This window comes from Neofelis nebulosa, chromosome 2 (assembly GCF_028018385.1).
Source record: "Neofelis nebulosa isolate mNeoNeb1 chromosome 2, mNeoNeb1.pri, whole genome shotgun sequence".
In the NCBI taxonomy this organism is placed as follows: domain Eukaryota; kingdom Metazoa; phylum Chordata; class Mammalia; order Carnivora; family Felidae; genus Neofelis; species Neofelis nebulosa.
Window position 1 is genome coordinate 213438128 of NC_080783.1, and position 22163 is coordinate 213460290.

Below are 22163 nucleotides of genomic sequence, written 5' to 3' on the forward strand. Positions count from 1 at the left end.
CAGTACACATGTAGTCCCTGGTCTCCTACCAAGGATGAGGACATGGGACTTGTGGGCCTAGAGAGAAGGCATGCCAGGAGATAGGACAACATCAAAGCAAACCATTAAGGAGTTTCTCTCTTGAGCCTTGAGCCCTATCCTGCCATCTTCACTGCTGTGCTAATCCAGTAACTTCTTATGGGGACCCTGCCAATTAACAGAAAAAGAGTCACTTGTGAGGTCTCTTAAAATGGCTGTGGGAGATGACAGGTACACATGTGCCTGCCCACACCTCAGGCTAACGGCTCAGGGGCCCTCCAACGGCTCCCTAGCTTCCACAGAATAAAATCTAAACTCCTTACCATGGCTCCTGCTAACTCACTCACTCTGGCCCACACACTGGCCTCACTGTTCCTCAAGTTCACCAAACAGGCTCCTACCTCAGGACCTTTGCACTTGCTATTTCCCCAACCCAACAGGCTGTTTCCTGTACATTTGGACTACTCACTCCTTCACCTCCTGCATGCCTCTGTCCAAGTGTCAGCTCTTCAGAGAGGGTGTCAGACTCCCTGACCACTCCATATAAAACAGCAGGCCTAGTCCATCTGTCTCCACTGACTTTACCCTGCCTTGTTTTCTTCACAGCATTTACCCTCTGATGGGACCACATATCTGTTTCCTCTGTTGGTTTGTCTGTGCCTCTATCAGATGCAAAATCCATGAGGGTGAGGATCTTCTCTGCCCTGCTCTCTGTTGTATTCCCACCACTTAGAACAGCACCTGACACTTAGCAGATGCTAAGCAGAGAAAGGGAGTTGGGAATTCTGCCAGGAAGAGGGAACAACATGTGCAAAGGCCCTGAAGCAGGAGGCAGCGTGGGGCCAATTCATGGAAATAGAAGGAATGCGGTAAGAATTGAGCGCCGTGACCCTACCCCACTCCAAGCCCCCCCCCCCCCCCGCCCGCCCGCCACACACCCTCTCCAGCAGGTCAGGGCCCCAGTGGCCACCCCTTACTTACCAGGCTGACACTTGCTACAGCACATCTGGGTCCTCTCATCGAAGTATTCTGTCAGTTGGCATGAGCTTCCAGGCTCCGGAACGTAGGGGAGTAATGTAACCTGGAAGAGGGAAGGGAAGGACAGCCATCAGCATGGCCACCCCTGGACTGTCATACTTAACACCCATATCCCCATCCTGTGGCCTGCAGGTGTTTGGCCCTCTCCCTGTTGCGGCTCTACTGACATGGGGACTTCTCCCTTTGAGGGGAAGGTAGGAGAGTTTTCGCCTCTCACTGCCTCTTCTTCTTCCCTCAGTGTAGCACGCTCACGTCTGGAGGCGGGGGCACTGAGCCCGCTGGCCGGAGCACGGGGCTAGCCCCTACCACTCCTGGGGGGCGGATGTGAGGCACCAAAGCCAGTGGCCTCAGTCACAGGGAGCCACAGTGCCCAGCACAAGAGGGCCCTCTGCCTGGGATTCCTCCTATTCCTTCCTGCACCTGGGAATCACCCCTTCACGTTTCTGGCTGAAGGCTGCCTCCTCTGAGAAGCCCTCCCTGACTCCCCCAGGCTGTGTCCGATTCCTCCTCCTCTGGGCTCTCTCGGAACACTGGATAGGGCCCCTTCTAACAGCCAGCTCATTGTGCTGAAACGGGGGTACCTACTTGTCCTGCCACGTGGGCGCGTGCGCGCGCACACACACACACACACTCCCCATAAGTGTCTGCAATGCAGGGGACAGAAACAACGGCCTCATCATCTCTAGACCCTCAGCCTCCAGCACGGGATGCTCGCAGGGTTGGGGCTCAGTAGGTGAATGGTTGTCGATGACCAACAATGACAAGTTACCATGCGTCGAGCGCCTATGGGGCGCCAGGTGCTCTAGTGAGCAGGTGCTGCTGCTCTCCACTCAGAGCCCCTTTTCCCAGCAGGGCACCCATCCCCCAGCTGCCCTGGGTGCTGCCTGGTAAGGGCTCCGGCCTCCAAGTGGGACTGACAGAGCCCTGCCCCCCCCCCCCCACCCAGGGATCGGGCTGCAGGGAAGCTGCACGTGGCCCTCCCCTGCTCCCTCCACAGCACCGCCGGGGGTTGGGGGCAGGGGCATGACTGGCAGAGCCTGGGGAAGCCAGATTCTTGGCCGGGTCCTACATGGGGGATGAGCAGCCCCGCGGAGCAGCCCCAGACCCACCCTGGCGGCACCTGTCAACAGCTGGAAGCCATGGGAGGGGGCAGGGGTGGGGGAGGACCCCCCCAGGGCCCGGGTTCCCTGCTACAGAGCAATCCGTGGCTCTTCCTGTCCCCACGCCTTTGCCCGAAGTGCCTTCTGCACCTGGTCTAGCTCCAGGCTTCCTCTGACAAAAATCCCTGTTTCTCTCTTCTCAGCAGGCCTGAAGGCTTCCCCGCACGCACCCCACCCTGAATAGTCACTGGGACCCAACATCCCGACCCCCTCCCCCAGGGCGCCTGGCACACAGGGCTACGCCAACCCCCACCCAAGACGGGTGCCCTCCGAGCCCGGGGTCGGGGGTAACTCTTTACTATGACCCCAGGGCCTGGCACGTAGCAGGTGTTCAGGGGTCACTAATCTGAGCCGTGGGCTTCATGACATCTTTCCTCAAGGGGTCCAATCCAGCACCGTGGCCACGAAGCATAAACATGGGTGCAGACGCCTGCCCCCGAAGCCCACCCTCCACCCTGGGGCCAGTGCCAAAACCCCTCCAGAGAGGCTGGGAAAGACACGGGCGGCTGGCAGGGGAAGTGGGAACCATCCTGCACAACACAGAGCCTAAAAAAGTAACTTCCACCCCATCTGGACTATAAACTTGCATGCCCACAGCTGCTCATGTTGCCACACACACACACACACACACACACACACACACACATACACACACACACACACACACAGTCCTTCTTCCCTCCCCATCCGGTCCTGGAACAGGCCGCCAGGTACTGGACAAAAGATGAAGCAAGCCTCCTTATCAGGGCTCCTCGCAGTTGGGGGTGAGGCTCACTGTCAGCGTCCAAAGCATCTGGGGGCAGGGGCATGCAGAGCAGACCCAGAGATCAAAGGCTAGGGGAGCCCCTAAACCAGAGGAATCCTACAGCCGCCTCTGCACACTCCATTCAACTGTGTACTAACCCCAGCGAAGGGCCTGACTGTCCCCCACGGCCCCCCACACGGGCCCTCCCTGCAGGCTGCGGCTGTGTGGCTTCCCTGAAGGCAGGGGCTGCGCCCCTCCTCTGGCTGAGCGCCCCCAGAGGCAGCTGCCTGTCCCCTCAGGCAGCAGCCCCGAGGGCAGGGAGGGCTGCACCTCCTTCTCACCCCGGCAGGGTGGCTGGCACAGGTCTCATGGACGCCCCGCACAGCACACTGTGGGCTTCTTCCCCACATGGAACCTCAGCAGTAACTAGGGAAGCCCCTCACTCACGCAGGGCTGAGAGCCACAGGGCCAGTGAGGCTCCTGGTGGCAGAGAGAAACCCTCACCCTCCCAGGGAAGCTCCTGTGGTGCAGCCGGGGGAGGCCTGCCCTGTCTGGGGGGAGGATTTCCTGTCAGGGTTCAAAAGGCCTGATGGGAAAGGGCCCTGCCTTGGCCAAGTCTGTGCTCTCTCCACCCACAGGCTAAGGGTTCCTGGATGTAGGCAGACAGCGGGACCCCCATAGCCCCCAAGCCACTGCCCGGAGGCCTCCCCTCCGGGGCCTCTTCCTGTCAGAATCTTGTTATAAACACCCTTCCCTGCACTTCCTCCTGCCACTCTGTGTGATTCCAGAGCCCAGGAGCTGGCGGTTGGCAGAAGAGGTCAGCCCTCCCTTGAGCAATCTTAAAGCCTGTTTATGCTCTCGGACAGAGGGAAAAAAAACAAAACAAAGAAAAAATCCAACAACCACAGCCCCGTCACGGCTAAACAATGAGGAACAGAAAGCCCCTCTGCAGAGTGGGACAAAAGGTCACTCCCTCTACTGCGGAGCTCCCAGAGCAGAGGCCCGGCCAAACCACAGCCCTGGGAGCCAGGCCTCAGTCACCTCAGGGGCCACATGGGCCAGGGGTCTCTGGATGGCCCCAGAAGGTGGCAAATGGTCTCTGGGAAACCCAGGGCTGTGGAAGCTTCTGGATCCTTGGGCTGGTACTGGGGAGGCTCAGATCCACATACACCCACCCACAGGGGAGCTCTGACATTTTAAAATGAGGAAATAAATTGGATATGACTCAATTTACTCAGCAGTTTAGCCAACCCAATCTTTCAAAACACTGCATCCCCAGGTGAAAATTTGGAAATCACTGATGACTGTTAACCACTCATTTACAGGCGCTGGGTGGCTCAATCGGGTAAGCGGCCGACTGCGGCTCAGGTCATGGTCTCACAGTTTGTGAGTTCGAGCCCCGCATCGGGCTCTGCCCTGACAGCTCAGAGCCTGCGTGGGATTCTCCCTCTCTCCCTCTCTCTCTGCCCCTCCCCCCTCAAAATAAATACACTTTAAAAAACCCACTCATCTAAACAGGCAGGCAATCTGTGACTCAGTGTGGGGATGGGGGACGGGAGAAGATGGACGATGGACGGATGATAATGGATGGATGGATGATGGATGGATGGAAGGACAGATGAATGGATGATGTAAGGATGGATGGGATCAGTGAATAAGAGGGAGAGAGGATAACATGAAGGAAGAGAGGGAGGAGGAAGGGCAGACCTAGCTAACATACAATGTATGAGGTACAGAGATTGTGCGAGATGGAGACAGAGCAGCAAAGCCACCTCCCTGGCCTTCTAAAGGCTCCAGGCCATCCCAGGGAGTGGCTGGTGCCAGGGTGACACAGGACTGTGCACAAGGAGGCCATGAGGGTCCCCCGCTCACCTCCTACAGGCCTCAGAGCTGCCTCACCACATCAGGGTCAGCTGCTTCATTTCCTCTGCTCAACATGGGCCTCCCTCCACCCAGGACAGAAGAAACCCGCGGAACGGGGCCCCTCACACCCACTGTCTCCCAGGCGTAGCTGCACATGCGAGACCCGCGGTCCCGCAGTCTCCCCACAACATTCACAGACGCTCAGAGGCGAGGTGACGTGTCTGAGGCCACGGCACAAGAGCCCCGCTCCTTGCTCCTCCTCTCCCACCTCCCTTCTCTTGGGGAGGTCTCCAGAACACGGGACCCAAGCGTCCCTTCCCCTCAACACAGACCCGGGACCTCAAGTGCCTCCCAAACTCAGCACACCCTCCCACCACGTGGCCTACATCACTCTTCCAGCTTCTTGGCTTTGGCCCTTTGAGGAGGAAGGAAAACCACGGGATATTCACAAAGCACCTACTATGAGCCAGGCCAGGCGGCAGGCGCTTCACGGAAGCCAACTTCCACCCCCCAAATCAGGGGGGGCGTGTGCCCATCTCCCAGCTCAGGGAGATCAAGTCGTTTGTCTAAGGTCATCCAAGAAGGATGGGGCGGAGCAGGGATGTGACTCTTGCTCTGGTCCTGCCGGAGAAATCTCTGTCCCCTCCTCAGGATGGCTGACAGAGCCAGGTCCTCGGATCTGCCCTCCGCTTGGTCCCCGAGCCACCGCAGTGCCACCAGCTCCTATGCACCCACCTCCGCGCCAAGCCGGACCTTCGGCCCTGGCTCACGTGGGCACACAGGTTCTACCTTTCCTCGGGCTCTCTTTCTCACACACACACATGCCCCCCCAGCACCGGGGACCCCTCTCAGCCTCAGGCCAACAACCTCTGACCTCAGGTGACCACCCAGGAACCTCAGACCAGGCCGGTCCTCTGCAGCAGGCAGGGACGTTCAGCGCCCGAGACCTGGCTCGTCCCAGAGCCGCCCGAGTCACCGTGCTCCGGAGAGGACCCATCCTCAGGCTGGCGGCAGAGGCTCGAAGGTGGCAGGAGCTTCAGACGCCACGTCAGCAGCCCCCCATTTAATGGTGGAGGAAGTCAGGGACGAAAGTGGACACGGCCATTCACTCAGCAAACAGTACTGAGCACTTAGGTGCTAGGCATTACTGCACCGACCCCGCCCCAGTCTCTGCCCCTCCCGGGAGCAGGAGGCACCGCCTCTCTGATCCCTCATTTACCTGGTGAGTCGGACGTGCCTTTTCCTGCCCGCTGCCCCCTCCCCTCCCGACCTCCCTCCCTCTGTCACCCTGGAGGAGCCCGACCGACCAGAGCCCAGAGCGGCCACGGCTGGGGGAGGGGACACCAATTCAAGGTGGACCCCTCACTGGGGTCACTAGCCAGTGAGCGGCAGGCCAGGGCAGCCTCGCCGGTCTGAGATGGAGTCAGTGCCCTCGCGGGGAATTGGGCAACCCTTGCACAGATGACTTCTGTCCTTCCCGCTCCTGGAGCCGGGCCCGGCCCCGTGTGTACCCCAAGGTGGCGGCGCTCGATTTCTTCTATTTATAAACAGTGAGAGAGAGGAAGGGAAAGCAGGGCAGGACCGGGGAAGGAGAAGCAGTGGCCACCAGGAAGGCGTCATCTGAGAGTACCAAACTGGGGACGGAGCCTTCTGCCCTTCCTGCCACCGTGAGCGCAATCGATGCCTTTGGGGTCTTCGGGGCCTTTTAATTTTCTGGAGACCCCTTCCCCTGCTTTAGATGCCAGTACCCTTGGGAAGGGGTCACTCTCCCAGCCTCCACTGGGAGCACCGCTGGGAGGGAGAGGGCGGGGAGGGGAGGAGGGGGGAGGAGGTCACAGGGAGAAGCGTCAGGCTTCGGGGAGGAGCACGTGCCTCTCAAAGCTACCCTTGTCGCGGAGCCAGAAGGACGCGGAGGCTGCACAGACCCGGGAGACCCACCGACTGTATACACGCAGCCCTGGGCACCGCATGTGTTCTCTCGTTTTATCCCTTCAGCAACGCAAGGCGGTCAACATCACCCCATTCTAGGGATGCAGAAACAGAGGCTTTGGGAGATTCGATACTAAGTCCGAGAGCAGCCGGCCAGCCAGCGGCAGACAGGAAGCAGTCACGGTTCCATCTGCCTCCGTGTCCTTGGACAATTTTATATGCTGTGGTTTTGTCCTGCTCCCTCGTCTTATAGAAGAGGGGCCCTGAGGGGAAGCGTGTCTCCTAGGAGAACACTCAGTGAGCAAGGTGCAGGCAGATTCAGAGACTCTCCCGAAAGGGTCTCCAGGGTCCCCGGGGGCAGAGGCCGCAGCCAGGGGGAGGGGCAGAGGCATCTGCAGAAGGACCCAGGGACCCCGACACGGATGGAAACCATCTTCAAGCAATAGAGAAACCCCCTCATTTGCATGGCAGGTCTCTGGGGCCCTGCGGTGCGGTGGGAGGCGGCAAAGCCGCTTGGGGCCCAATCTTGGGGGTTCGTGGGAGCCCCGTGGACTGCAGGGTGCAGCCACATCAGGCCAGACCGACGCGGCAACGACGTTGGGACCAGTCAACGGAGGCTCGCCTGCCGTCATGGAGAGGAACAGCGTCTGCGTCAGGAAAGACCGACCACATCACAGACGGCGGCCCAGGGGTGACCATCCCACTCCCTGCCTGCTGCCTGTGATGTCGCTTTAGAAGTGAGCCTGGGGCAGACAGGAAGCCCGGGCTGGCATCCGGTTCTTGGGGCCCGCCTTTGTGCAAAGTGCTAGCGCTTGAAGATGGCAGGATGTGGCCCCTGCCCCCAAGGAACCCTGCGGCTAGTTGCAGAGGACATCCCTTTCCATCCCTCCCGACCCCCCCCCCCCCACCAACACACTGGCCTGTCGGTGTGGCCCCCTCAATTCACCCGGCTCCCGCCTCCCCACCCTTGGCATCTCCTGCCAGCTACAGCCTCCTCACTCTTGGTCCCCAGGCTTTCCAGATGGACCCAAAATCACCTTCCTGCAGCCAAGTCTGGCCCCGTTGAAAACCACTGGCTCCACGCCCTCGGGCATGAGCTCATCCCCAGCTTGAGGCCCGGGCACCGCTGCGCGGCCCCCTGCAGCGTCCGGTTCCCTTGCCCAACCATCCCGACCCCCACGGCAGGGCCAACTCTCCAGCCTCTTTCAAGGGTCCTCTCCACTACCACTTTAGCAAAACCTCCGAACTCCCAGATGGGGCCAGAGGTCCCTCCTGGGGGCCCCAGTGACAACCTGAGTAGATCTCTACCCTGCCCAGACCTCTTCTTGGTTAATTACCTGTTTCCCAGTATCTCCCCCTCAAAGGCAGGCACCATGCCCCCTCCACACACTCTGGCTCTGAGCCGGACATCTGGGTTTGAATCCCAGCTCTGCCCTTCACCAGCCTCAGTTCTGTCATCTATCAAATGGGGACGAACATAGTGCCCACCACATGGAGCCATTATGATTCACTGAGTCAATGCGTGTCAAGTGCCCAGTGCCGTGCCCGGCTGGCAGTAAGAGCTAAGTGTTCCTCGTTGGGTTTTTATTACTCACTGCTCTATGTCCAGCCCAGGGCACGGCCCACAGTAGGTGCCTAACAGAGGCTGAATTGTTTAACAGATGCAAAAGTTTTCATTTCCAATTAGTTGAAACGAGGTGGAGTCAGCATGAGAACTGGGCAGGAAATGGCTCGCAAGGAGAGCAGGAGGTGTCTGTCCTTAGCTGGGGTAGACCAAGCAACAGCTTTCAGATAAGAGCCTGTCACAGCCACGGCGGCGACCACCGCGAGAAAGCACAGAGCTCTGGAGCGCGATGGCCTGCGGTGGGATCTTGGCTCCGCCTCCAGTAAGCTGACAGCCTGAGCACACAGCTCAGCCTCCCTGTCTCCACCGCCTCTCCTATCAAAACCGCCCTCTTCCAGGGAAGGAGGGGCTGTGAGAATTGAGGGCTCGGGGAATGCAGAAGCACCTCCCTCCCGGGATGTCAGTCCCAGCCCCGGGCTCACTGCACTCTCCCAGCCCCGATGCAAAGTGACAGAGACGCTGTTATCCCCACCTTACCAGTGGGGAAAAGTAAAGCTCAGAGCGGAGTTCAAGGTCTCGAGGCCCTCGGCAGCAGAGCTATGCAGTTCCCCAGAAGTCCTGAGATCTCACCTCACACCTGAGACGAGTGGATCAGCCATGCACTGTCCCATGGCACCCCGGCGGCAGCCCGGGTGACCGAGGCCAGGCTCACCGGTGGCTGCCCACGACAGCTCCAGGAACACGAGGCTGACGCTGGCCACCATCACTTGGCTCAGGCCGGGGCAGGGCTGAAGCCAGAGGGACCTTGTGTTGCACGATGGGGTGCAGAGGGGCAACCCCTCCTCCTCCTCCTGAGAACCTCTGTCCCACACTAGGTCTTAGGTCTAGTCCAAAGGCCTCCTATTCCTCCCTGAAGCCTCCGATCCTTCCTTCCTGTTTGGCTGCTAACTCCCTCAGCCCAGAGCTCCTGCTTAAAACTATTGCAACAGTCCCTCCTCATCTGACTTGCCCACCAAGGCCAGAGTGATCTTCCTAATTCACTCTCTGCTCTAGTCACTCCCTTGCTCTAAAACTATCAATGGCTTCCCACTGCCTCAACCCCTGATAGGAGGTGAGGGTTGTGCCAAAATCATATCATGGACGCTGAAGTGAAGATGCCTGGCTTTGAATTCAGACACCACCACCTCCCCCACCCCCTTATTAGCTGACAGCATCAGAGTTTGTTTGTTTAATAAATGAGGTTAATAAACCTCTATCTTCTCATCTATAGACCGTATACACTTCATGGGGCTGTTGTAAGGATTAAGTGACGTAAGACACGTAAAGCATTTGGCACACACTCCAAAAATCACCGCTGTAACCACTTTTAATGCAATCTTTATATTTGTTACTACTTCCTTTAGTTGGCCCCAAACAGCCCATAACCTCTTGTGTCCTCACTGCTCCCCATGAGGCTTTTGCCCCCGCTAGGCTTTTGTCCACTGCTACACCTGCCTCGTGGCTCCCTCCACGCCATTCCCCCTCCTGGGCCCACTCATCTCGATCCTGCTCACCCTCGGGGCTCAACTTTTAGACAGATCCCTGTGCGGTCATCGCAAGAGGACAACTTGGAAGAGGCCAGGATGGGGTGGCGGGGAGGGGGCAGAACCAGGAAAATGACAAGGAAAGATGAGGACAGTGACCAAGAGGCGGGCCAGGCAGAGAGTAAAGCCCTCGGGGGCGGGGGGGGGGGCGATGGCTGGGGAGGACAGGGGGGAATCGTGCCATGCGTGGGGGAGGGCTCAAGGCTGCTGGGAGGACAGGACAGGATGGAGCAGGAGACAGAGGCAGCAGGCAACAGGGAGAAGCCAAACCCAGAGTCTCTAAGAGTGGCAGACAGAAGCCAGGCTATGGGTCAGCAGGAGGAAGGACAGACAGGGGCGCCCAACGTGCTGGTGAGCATCCTGATGACTAAGGTGCCCCTGCCGGGAGGGTCACGGTCAAGACCAGACAGGGGCCTTCCAAGGGGGCGCGGCGTGTGGAGGCAGAACTGCACTCCACCCTCTGCCCAAAGCCACGAGCCGTCCCCCACCCCATGCACCACCTCCCCCAGTCCCTCCCCCAGTCTAACACTCGGGGCCAAAGGACTCCAAGGCAGGGGTGGGCGAGGTCCACGCTGATCTCAACTTCCAGCTGGGGCAGCTGAGGCTCAGAGAGGAGAAGGAAAGTGGCCAGGCCCCCCAGAGCTGCAGACTGAGCCAGGACCAGGCCCCAGACCCCTCAGCTCCCAGCCTCACGCTCTGGTCACTTCTACAGCCTCTGGCATCTCTCCTGACAGGCGCCGGAGAAGGCCTCCCACGGACGGCCCAGAAGATACCCGTACACAGCCTGCCTGTCCTGTCCCCAAATCCTTCCCCACACTGCTCTCCACCTCACGCATCCCAGGCCCACTCAATTCCCTGAACCTGTGGCCACAGCAGCCATGCCCACTCAGGGCCACGCTCAGATTGAAACAGATGGGTGGGCCACCGTCTGGACATCAAAAGAAAACAAACAAAACCCCCTGGGGATTTCTGCCCTGTCGGAGGGGCTGGGTCAACTCAGGGCCCCGGCTCCAAAGTCACGGACCAAGCAGCAGTCTGCTGGCCTCTTGAGGACCCAGAAACAGACTCATCCTGCGGTTCTTGAAGTCATTCCGCATTCCACACTGCCTATTTGTCCCACAGGTGACACCAGAGACGAAGCCTGTCCCTGCAAAGAAGACGTGGAGGCTCAGAGAGGTAGAACGGTGTGTCAGACAACAAGAGAGCAGGGCAGAGACCAGACCACGGCTCCAGCCTGGGGCCTCCTGGACAGCTGCCCCCGCAACTCCGCTCCCCCAGCGCTGCTCACCTCTGGGGCAGAAGGAAATCTATTTTCCCAAACCCCAGTCGGTAAACAGACACTTCCTCCTACCGGGTGCGCACCCCAAGTGCCCCAAACCACAGTGATGTCACTATTTCCCCGGTGACCTCACAACATGCCACAGTGGAAAATGACCGTGAGCCCCACAGGGGTGGGCCTTGAGCTTCAGAGTCCTAGCCCCACAGTCAGTAGCTCGGCAGAGGGGGGACAAATGCCCAAAGCCCCGGGCTGTGAAGGAAGCCTGCCAGACTCAGCACCAGCGGGGAGGGCTGTGTGCCCATCACAGGTAACAGAGGGCTTCTTCGAGGAAACCGTCACTCCCACCGAGGCTTCCTTGAACTCGTGGGTTCCCAGACAGCAGGCCCTGCAGTGGGTGCCCACGGCATAGACTTACTCACGGTTTGAGGCCCCAGGGAGTCTGGCTTCTGAATTTTACTAAGTGGCAAGGAGGCAGGAAAGCCATGAGTCCTGTTCTGCCTGAGGGTCCTGAATCTCGTTCTGGATGCAAGTTGACAGGCAGCCAGGAATTCTTGGTGACACTGGGGCCTGAGTCAAGTAATCATTCCAGGCAAAGCCAGCAGGATTGAGGTCAACAGGAAGAGAGGCTGGGAAGCCAAGATATTCACAGTGGGGAGTGTTGGGCTCTGCTTCCTGGGAAAACTTTTAGACACGCACCCCTCCTCGCACCCCTCCTCGGTCTACGGCCTTTGTTAAACACATGCAAAGTTAGCACTTCCCCGACATTCCAGGAGAGTGTTGGGATCAGTGGTGGGAGGTTTAATAGAGAGGAATGCTTAGCCCCAGAGAAGCTAAGTAACCTGAAGGAGGTCACACAGCAAGCCAGTGGCAGTGCTGGGCTGGGAACCCGGTTCTCCTGACACCTGGGCCAGTGTTCCTTCCTTGGGGCCTTGCCATCTTGGAAGTCCCTGAGAGGCTGGAGAATGGCCTCAGAGGATCCTCCAAAGGGCTTTCCCTTCTCAGGGTTACAAGTAAACAGAACTTCAGGATCACAGAGATTAGAAACGGAAGAGATTTTAGAGATAGCCTGGAAGAAGGACCATCTTGAAGGCAGGGAAGCTGAGGCCAGATAATCCCTTTCACGGGGAGGTCTTAAGACTTCTCGAAACTGTGCCAAATGTACCCCTCGCTCACCCTCAAATGACATACAGCACCTGTCACTCATGAAAGGAGTGGGGGAGTGATTTCCTGACCCCCTGGCCGTGACCACATGCTAGGGTCCGGAGGCCAGGCAGTCGGACAGGTGGTGAGAGAGGCCCAGTGAGGGGGCTTCAGGGGAGGAAGGACAGCCAGGAAAAGGCAGGGCAGAATGAAAGTTGCTCTCAGGGATGTTGGGCATAAGCTCTGGGCAACCAGAGGTCTGCTACCCACACCTTGGGGCCCTTGTGGCTCAGAGACAGAGAATCTGACTCCCCGGTGGTCCCCGCCTCAGCCTGAGCACCATCCCATAATGCAAAGTCAGGTCAGGCCCTACAAAGCCACCAATGCTCAAATAGCCACCAGTGAACTGCATAGCCTACAAAGCACTTTTAACCCTGACAAGCATCCAATGAGCTGGAGGTCGTTCCCATTTTCCAGTTGGAAACACAGAGGCTCCCAGAGATAGAGAGACTTGCCAAAAACACACAGCCTGTAAACAGCAGAGGAAGGATTTGAGCTGAGATCTGCCTGATTCTGAGGGCTGGGCCCTTCCCCTAAGTCATCAATACTGCTTCCCCATGACCCAGCAAAGGGCCCGGAACTGGGAGCCACAGCATCCCCACTTTGTTCCCGTTCCCCTGGTGGCACCCCTCTCTCCTCCCTAACCCCCAGCTTCCCTCCCTTCCCGCTTCTGGGCCAGTCACATGCCGATCGGGGCCCTGAGTCATTGCCAGTGGATGGCCCTGTCACGAGCTAGAGAGGGGATGTGAAGGACAGGAGGGAGCACTTTCAGGAGAGCATCCCTAGCCTCCGCAGACCCAATACGGCGTGAAGAGGAACCCAGAGAAATACCCCAAACAGAGGGAGACAGACTGGAACCCAGCCCTGCCACCACTGGCTTCTCAAACCCTTCTGCCTCATCCAAAAAACAGGGCCATGATACAGGTCAAATGAATATTTTTGCACATTTACTCAATATTTTTTAAAACCTACGACATGCCAGGCACTATTCTAAGCCAGCGGTTCTCAACCAGGGCAATTTCTCCCCCAGGGGACGTTCAACAATATCTGGTAACATTTCAATTGTCACAACTAAAGGGGGGGGGGGTTCTACTAGCATCTAGTGGGTAGATGTCAGGGATGCTGCTAAATGTACCAGAACGCACAGGACAGCCCCAAAACAATGATGTGGCCCAATGTCAAGGGTGCTGAGAATGAGAACCTCGGTTCTAGGCGGTGAGTCTATAGCGGCGAGCAGGTCCCAGCCCTCACTGTGCTTACAATCCAGTAGGGAGATGCGGTAAAAGTGAAAGAAACAGAACAAAGAAAACAAAGCAGGTCAGGGGAGGGAGAGCACCTGGTGGGGAGCTTTTGTAGGCAGGATGGTCAGAGAAGGGCTCTCTGAGAAGAATTCATTTGAGCAGAAACAAGTAGTGTGATGAGACTAGGGGAGATCAGCAGGAGGAGCATTCAAGGGAAAGGGAAAGGCAAGTGCAAAGGCCCTGAGGTAGGTGTGTGTGTGACATGCCTGAGGAACAGAAAAGCAGCCAGCATGGCATAAAACTGAGAGCTGAATGGAACACATACACACACACACACACACACACACACACACACACACACCATGGTTGACATCAAAACTCCCCCTGCCCACCCCACCCAACATACAGCCTTCCTGGCTACTCCCCTAGGAAGCACTGGATGGCCAAGGCCATAAAGTATCTCCCAGCCCTGGAAAGCAATGGTGCTCCAGGATGTCAGTGAGGGTCACTACCTAACACAAAAATGCCTGGCAGGCTCTCAGCCATTATCTGCCGCAATACCTTTCACACCCACTCGGCTCTGTGAGGACAGCAAGGTGGGAAGTACTTTCCAGGCCCACAGTGTCCATGCCACTAACTTGGCCCAGCTCTCAAGGGCGGGTAGGGGCAGAGCCCAGGTCTGTGACCATTGGCAATGTGGCTCCTGGAGAGATGGAGCCGGGTCATGGTCATTTGAGGTCCCCAGAGCCCGGCACTGGGGTGGGCCTAGAGTAGGTGTCCACGAATGCTGGGGGAATGAATGAACGGCGCCGTACCAGGGTGCCTGGCTGGCTGCCCGCCGCCCTGTGCGGGAGGACCAACCACCAGGCCACATCCCCAGTCAGCACACAGGCTCCCCTCTGGGAGGTCAGGCAGGGGGCATCCCGGGACAGCAGGTACACAGATCACCCATCTCCACATCAAAGGCCATTGTCCCCAGGTCAAACTGGGAGCCCCAATCTGTCCCCTTAACCCCAGCTGGCCCTAGCACCCCGGGTAATGAGCAGGCAAGTAGTAGGGGCCCCTCAGCCTCCAGACTTCCGGTGAGAGGCAGGCCGACCCCCTTCCCAGCAGACAGCCAGACGGCAGGGGCCCTGCCCATCCCCATCAGAGGGCACCAAGTGCTCTTACCTATTCCGCCAGCTCTCCTGGCATTTATTTGCCGAATGAATGAATACTAGATGAATGAATGATGCACTCCACACCAGCCAGAAACGGCTTTTAAAGGAGACAAAAGCGCGGATGGCAAAATGAATCTGCCACACCCTACAGCCAGTTCAGGTCCCCCGGGGGGGGGGCTCCTTCTGCAACTACGGTGAGTCACGGCCAACAATGCTGAGTACACACTGTGGGTGAGGCAGCTGGCTGGGGGCAGCGGGGAGATCCTGACACAGGGAGCACAGTGTGGAAGGAGCTGGGGAATCAGGCAGACCTGCATTCAAATCCCCCCAGCCCCTCCCTGCCCCCAGCCCCGTAATCCTGGGAAATGTCACAACCTCTCTGGGCCCCAGCTTCCAAGTCTCCAAATGGGAACAGCAGCAACCACCGCCCCCACCCCCACCCCACCCCCTCCCCCGCCTTTTAGGAGTTGCTGTAAGGAAGCTTTCAGTGAGATTCGGTACTAAAGGCCTAGCACAGTGCCTGGCACTTAGTTCATAAAAACCAGGGGGAAGAGGACCCCACAGGCCCTGCGCTTAAGGAAATTTCCACCTGTTGAGGTAGATAAGACACCACTAGATTCAAAAGCAGAATAGAGTCTGTTCTTGGGAGAAACAAAGAGCTTTGATCCAATCCAACCAGGAGGGTGAGGAAAGGCTTTTCTGGAAGGGGTGGTTCGTGGGAAAGGCCAGAAGGAGGCGGCAAGGGGTGTGCCGTGAAGAGGGGACAATGCAATGACCAAGTCTCTCTGGATGTGGGGTACGGATGCAGAGAGGTGGCAGAAAGAACCCAGATACTTCACTCACTCCAACCTGGGACGCCCGGGGGAATTTCTCCCTCCACCACTGGGAGTCATTAGCAGGCTTCTCGGGCAGGCGCAGAGGTACCCCAATACGGGGAGCAGTGCCACCAAGGAGGGTCAGTGGGAGAGGCAGCGGGGGCCAGGAGGCCAGCTCCGAGGCTGTGGACATAGTCCGGGGCGAGGGGACCTGAGCAGACACGGGAGCTGGCCCGGAGGCGTGGGAAGTGAGAGACACCAAGGACCCCTCACACTACTCTGGGACTCAGGCGTGGTGTTGCACAGAGGAGCCCTGCACCTGTTCCCCCGATGGGCTCACGTGACCCCAGGGTTCACCAGGGCAGGACAACACCCCTTGAGGCCCGAGTCTGTGACTTGACCCTGCGCTCAGGCTTTCAGAGCTGGGATTCTCCTGACCCTCCTCTGTTTTCAAGACAACCTCTGGGGCAGGCCCCCCCTCCCCACCGCCGCCCCAGGGTACATCCTGGCACCCGCTGCAGGTGAGTCAACTCCGGTGCGACAGCCTCCATCCTCTGCCCTGGAGAGCTGGACTCTAAAGATGTCTCCAGCCGTGGCCAGTGAGTCACTTCACATTACCGCATGAGCCAGTGCCACCTCCCACCTTCCTCCCCGTGAAGATGTTCACCTGAGTCAGCACATCACACATTCATCAGGGTAAGGTCACGAGGAGGTTGGAGGGGGGAAATGCCCCCTTTAGAGGAAGAGCGCCCCCTATGCCCTTCCACAAAATACAAGTTCTCTGAGCCTCAGTTTGCCTTCTCTGTGAAATGGGGTTACTCTAGCTTACCAGACCACGCAGACAGCTAAAAACAGGCAGAGGATGCGCGATCCCTTTGCAGACTCTACCTTGCTACCTGCCTTGGCTAAAATGCCCAGAAGGCCTCCGGCACCTCCTGTGTCCCCCGAGCTCAGATACAGGCCCTCGCGGAGGTCAGCCCAGGGGAACCTGAAGACACGGTCTCCTCCCCAGTACCCAGAGTCCGCAAAGAATGAACAGGCTCCGAAATGGTCGCCGGACCCCCAAGTCCGTCCTGGCGAAGGGGTCTGCGCAAACGCGCGGGGACGCAGCCCACGGTCCTACTGTGCCCTTATTAGGCGCTTACTTACTGCACATCTGGCCCTGTTCTTTCAGACGCGCAGCCCTAGCATTTCTAAGAAAGAGGAAAACCATAGCCCAGAGGAGGAGGAAGTCTTCTAAAGAGAGGGCCGCGTCCGCAGCGAGGACAGCGCTCCGGTACGGGACCCCCTACCCCGCCGCGGGAGGCGGGCCGGGCGCCGCAGTCGCAGGGGTGTCTGAGTCGGGGGCCAGACTCTAACGGGGATCAGCCCGGGGCCGGCCGGCTGGCCCCAAACGCCCGGGTCGGCGCGGCCGGAGGGGACGGGCTGCGCCCCGGGGCGGCGGGGGCGGAGCTCGCGGCCGGAGCGCACGTGTGCCACACAGGCCTCGGGAGGGTCCCGGCGGGTCTCCGGGCGCGCGCGGCGACCGTCTCACCCTCAGGGGGCGGCGCCTCGGTCTCCCCGAGCCCCGACACCGCGCTCCGGGATGGGGGGGTGGGGTGCGCGCCAACCGGTGGGCGTGAGAGCCGCGCGGGTCACCCACCTGGGCGGGCACGGCGCGCCCCGCGGCCCAGAGCTGCAGTCCGACGGCCAGCGTGGCCCAGAGGGCGGCGGGCGCCATGCGTGCGGCGGCGGGAGCGCGGGCGGGTCCGGCCGTCCCTGGCTGTCGCGCCCTTGGGCCCTCGCGCCTCCTCTCCGCGCCCCGCTGCCTCCGGCGCCTCCGACGGAAAGCGAAAGCCTGAGTTCTGGCGGCCGGAGGGAGGCAGGTGGAGGGGGCGGGGCGGGGCGGGGCGGGGCCTCTCGACCACGCCTCCTCCCCGCCCCCGCCCCCCTGGCGCACGGGGCCCCGCGTCCCTGCTCCGGCTCTTACCCCCTCAACTCGCCCGGGGCTCCCGCTCTCGGGGACCCCTCCGCCTCCACCTCCTTCTCGTGCCCCTTCCCCTTGAAGTCACCCTCCCACCAGGTTTGTTGCTGCCCCCAGGCTGTGCCTCTCAACCTGCCCTGCATCCACCTACCCCTCCCACCCACCCCCTTCCCCCGCTGGCTCCCCATTCCTGTGGGGATGGGACACTAATTTGGAAAAACATCTCCCAAAGGTGACACTAGCTCTGGGGGGCCACCAGTTTTCTATATAATTCACTCATTTGGACTCGAGCCAGACCATCTGAGAGTGTCTCTGCATTGACCTCACAGTTACATTTTCCGAAGATTAAAAGCTATATAATATATATATTATATTATGTATGTACGCTCACAAAATGTATCTGTAACTTAATAAGCTGTGTATACTGAGTTGGCTGTTATTACTATTATCCATTTGTTCATTTATCCTCAAACATTTTTTTTTAGTAGGCTCCATGCCCAGTGTGAGGCTTGAACTCACCACCCTGAGATCGAGCCAGGTGCCCCTGTCCTTAAATGTTCTTCAAGCCCTCCTCAGAGCGAGCCAGACCCTGCCCTGCCTTCCTTCTTAAGTCTCCCGTCTAGGTGACGAACAAGTAAACAAGGCTAGGACAGAAAGCCATCTGGGAAATTGAGGGCGTCCAGAGAGAGCCCAGGCCAAGGGCCGCGAGGGCTGGCGGGCTCCCCTGGGGCTCGCATCACGACCAAGCACCCACGCTCCTTGCCATCTTCCCTGTCTTCCATCTTCCTCCTCGTTGAGCCACAACTCTATTTTTTTTTTAACGTTTATTTATTTTTGAGACAGAGAGAGACAGAGCATGAACGGGGGAGGGTCAGAGAGAGGGAGACACAGAATCCGAAACAGGCTCCAGGCTCTGAGCTGTCAGCACAGAGCCCGACGCGGGGCTCGAACTCACGGACCGCGAGATCATGACCTGAGCCGAAGTCGGACGCTTAACCGACTGAGCCACCCAGGCGCCCCGAGCCACAACTCTAAAGCAAGGGCCAGCCCCGTGTGGCCAGAACTCACTCCCCCAGGCCTGGGAGTCCTTGCCCCCAGCACACAGGGCATTTCGGAGAAGTGGGGTGGGCAGGGCCGCAGGAGACAATTCTGTTCTCCCATTCCCTCACTGCAGGCTGCCAAGAGGTTCAGGGACCTCTGCTCTGGGCCACCAACCCCCATGATGGAGATAGCAAAGTTGGTGTGTCTAGGCACTGAATGAAACTGGGAAGTGACTCTTGTGAGGTGGAAAATCCCATCTCCTGACCAGGAGTCTGGGAAATTACCTGGTTCCCAAACATTTCTAAGAGATAGGCCACGCTGAGGGTGCGGCTAGCACAACCCACAAACTTGACTCTGTATAGAGAGTCAGCCTCTAAAACTAGCACAAAGGTTTCTTCTGGCCCTTACTAGCCTCGCCTGGCAGTTTTGAGGACTCCCCGATCTGGAAGAGAGAGCCAAAGACCAGGAGTGGGGGGGGGGAGGGTCACCCGGTGGATGCAGGGACAAGTCGTTCTCCATGGATGACCCACGTACCTCTCAAACCCAGTGGGTCCCACTGGCTCCTCCGATGGCTCCCCATCCCAGTGAATGGGGAGTGGGGATCCTCCTGGGACCCCACCTCCCATCCCAACTCCATCAGTGAACCCAAAGGGTAGGTGACAGCCAAGTCGAGAGAAAAGCAAACCTCTGCCTAGTGATTCTATCAAGGGTATTTATTTTTTTAAGTTCATTTATTTATTTTGAGAGAGAGAGAGAGAGAGAGAGAGTGTCCCAAGCAGGCTCTGTGCTCTCAGTGCACAGCCCAACACAGGGCTCAATCTCACGAACCATGAGATCATGACCAGAGCCGAAGTCGAGAGTCGGATGCTTAACCAACTGAGCCACCCAGGCGCCCTTCTATAAAGTGGATTTAATACAGAGGCATTAGTTATACACGTGTTAAAGGAATTAAAAGGACAATTAGAAGAAGGGGAGATAACCCTAAGATTAACAACTACAAGATGCTGCCACCACCCCTGTGGCTGAGGCACCACCAGAGCCAGGAGCCGGGGCGTCTGGGGGAATCTGGAACCACGGAGGAGACAGAGCCACTGCAGGAGACACCATGTGAAGCACAATGAAGGGAAATATCCTGGCTTCTCCCTTCCTTTCGTGCCCTCGTCTCCCACCAGTGCCTCCCACTGGCCGAACCTAAGACGGAAAACATTTGACAAGGGAGCCTGGGAAATTTAGTTTGTGGGGTCAGCCCACTGCCATAGAGAGCCGCGCAGGGGCCTGGTGGGGCCCGTGGCTGAACACAGGCCACCAGCTGGCACCGGTCCAAGGAAAAAGGAGCAGTCACCTCAGGCCCATCTAGCCTCAGGCTCTAACTCAGGTCACACACTTTTATCGAGCATCTGTAGGGCCAGCCCTGGGGTGCTGGGCACTCAGGAGGGCACAAAGCAGGCGAGAATCTCCTGTCAGTCTTGTGGGCCCTAAACTCCTTGGACATCCAGCTGTCGGAGTGGTCCTTTGCAGCCCCTCCTGCTTTGCCCGAGATCAAGGGAAGCACCCCCTCCCCCAAGAAGCAGCAGGGGGCGCTCAGTACAATGGCGGCACCCTTCCCCAAATCTCTTCTCTTGGCTTCTCCAGACCCAATGCCTTCTTTAGGCTAGGGATGGGCAATGGCAAATTCTGGGTGAACCATTCATCATTCAGTGTCAGCACACCTGCGCAGGTGGCCGGACTCTCTCTCTCTCCAAGATGGGATTTGGTCTTGGCACCCACCATTGTGTACCTGCCATTGGGAAATCTGCTAAAACTCAGCAAATGCACAGAGAGTCCCCTTAACACTCTGCCTTGGTCTGGATCCCTGGCTCCTTTCCTCCTGCCCCACAGCCCAGCCGTGTCTTTGCCCATGGCCATTTCTCACTCGTGATGCTCTAGTGATCTCCCAACTGGTCCTCTGGCCTTCAGGTTCTGTCCCTCTAATCTGTGCTCCGTGGTGTGGTCAGGGCCAGCTCCCAAAAGCATAAGGCAGTCATGCCATTTCCCCCTGGTCCGGTGGTTTGAAAATCAAGGGGCGATTTTGCCCCCTGCCCTGCAAGGGACATCTATCCGTGTCTGGAGACATTTGGGACTGTCACAATTCAGGGGGCAGAGTGGTGTTACTGGCCTCTCGTGGGGTAGAGGCCAGGATGCTGCTAAATATCCTATGATACACAGGACAGCCCCCACAGCAGAGAATTATCCAGCCCGAAATGTGGATAGTGCCAACACGGAGAACCCCTAGGGCCCTCCGTGCCCTAGCCCGTGGCTCCCCGCAGCCTTCTGAATCGAGCTCAGCCTCCTCGGTGAGATGCTGGAGGCCTTCACGTCCTGGCCCACACTGTCCGCCAGGCAGATCCCCCCCAGCCCCATACGTTAACCACCCTGGACTCCCTGAATAACCTTGAGTCCCCACCTCCGTGCCTTTGCCCCGGGTTCCTCTGCCTGGGACGGCTTCCCCTTCCATCTGCTTGGTGATCACCGACTCCCTCTCCTTTGTGAAACTTGCCCTTAACCACACCCCACCAGCCAAGGCAGGGGTTGGTACTTTTGCAGACCTTTAGCAGAACCCTCACCTCTGTATGGTTAGCTGCTCACATCCCCTCTCCTCTGTTAGTAATTGCGAGACTAGCGGTTATTGGAAGTCTGCTCGGGGCCAGACGACTTACAGACATGGTCTTGCAGCGGAGGGGCCAAGCCTCGTAGGAAGCTTGTACAGCTAGTGAAGGCAACAGTGGGCTCCCGCTGAGTTAGTTTGCCAAGCAAGTGCTCAGCCGGCTGCTTCTCACGCCGCTGGACTGTGTGGTCTTTGAGGGCAGAGGCACTTGGTCATGGTCCCTGCTATTTCCCCAGAGGGAGGAGCTCAGTAAAGCTGCACAGCACAGGGGCCAAGACGTGAGTGAGTGAGTGGATGTCAGGGTCAAGACCCAGGAATCTAGTCCATCCCACTCCCTCCCAGGCCCTACCCACTCAACGTGGTCTCCCAGGCCATGCATGTCTCAGACCCCGAAGTCCCCCAGCCCACTGTTTTTGCTCCTCGTTCATGGGGAATCAGCAGGTTCCAGCAGGTAGGACTGTGGCCCTCTGGTCCCCAACCCAGGGGCTGCACGCACAGTATATACCCTTGGCCTGGGGCTCCCTGGAGCCTTTCCTCCCTTCCCAGTGCAGCCCATAGCTCTCAGAGGGCCCTCCACCATCTCACCCCAATGAGCTGATGATTGTGCTTCGCAAGCAGGTGTGGTGGAAGGCATCGGGCCCAAGAACAGCCAGTCTGTCTGCCGGTATTTCCTGAACACCTGCTACGTGCCAGGCGTTTGGAGGAATATGGCTCTCCAGCTTTAGCCAGCATCAGAGTCATCTTGTTAAATGTGCAGATTCCTGGGCCCCACTCCCGTGTCTGTTGAGGGCCTGATGATCTGGCTTTTTAATGTGCCCGCAGGTGACTAATGGATTATCTTTTGGGAAACCCTGTGCAGAGAGGGCTTAGCTGCAGCAGGTGCTTCGGCTAAGGGCGGTCTGGAAGGCATAGCTGTGGTT

At 58.5% G+C, this 22163-nt stretch overlaps 1 protein-coding gene and 1 long non-coding RNA gene across 2 annotated transcripts in view; one reads left to right on the plus strand and one right to left on the minus strand.

Annotated features, from left to right (window-relative positions):
• TNFRSF1B (TNF receptor superfamily member 1B) overlaps positions 1-17437 on the minus strand; it is a 32788-nt gene extending 15351 nt beyond the window's left edge. The window contains exons 1-2 of the mRNA XM_058719051.1: positions 17238-17437; positions 1000-1099 (exon numbers count right to left, since the gene is read on the minus strand). Coding sequence (XP_058575034.1) covers positions 1000-1099; positions 17238-17315 — 178 coding nt within the window. The 5' untranslated portion in view covers positions 17316-17437. The remainder of the gene's footprint in view (positions 1-999; positions 1100-17237) is intronic.
• LOC131505466 (uncharacterized) lies at positions 11364-16948 on the plus strand. Its single transcript, XR_009258405.1, has 3 exons — positions 11364-11486; positions 16051-16291; positions 16770-16948. It is a non-coding gene; the product is annotated as an uncharacterized LOC131505466 (long non-coding RNA).
• Positions 17438-22163: the final 4726 nt, after the last annotated feature.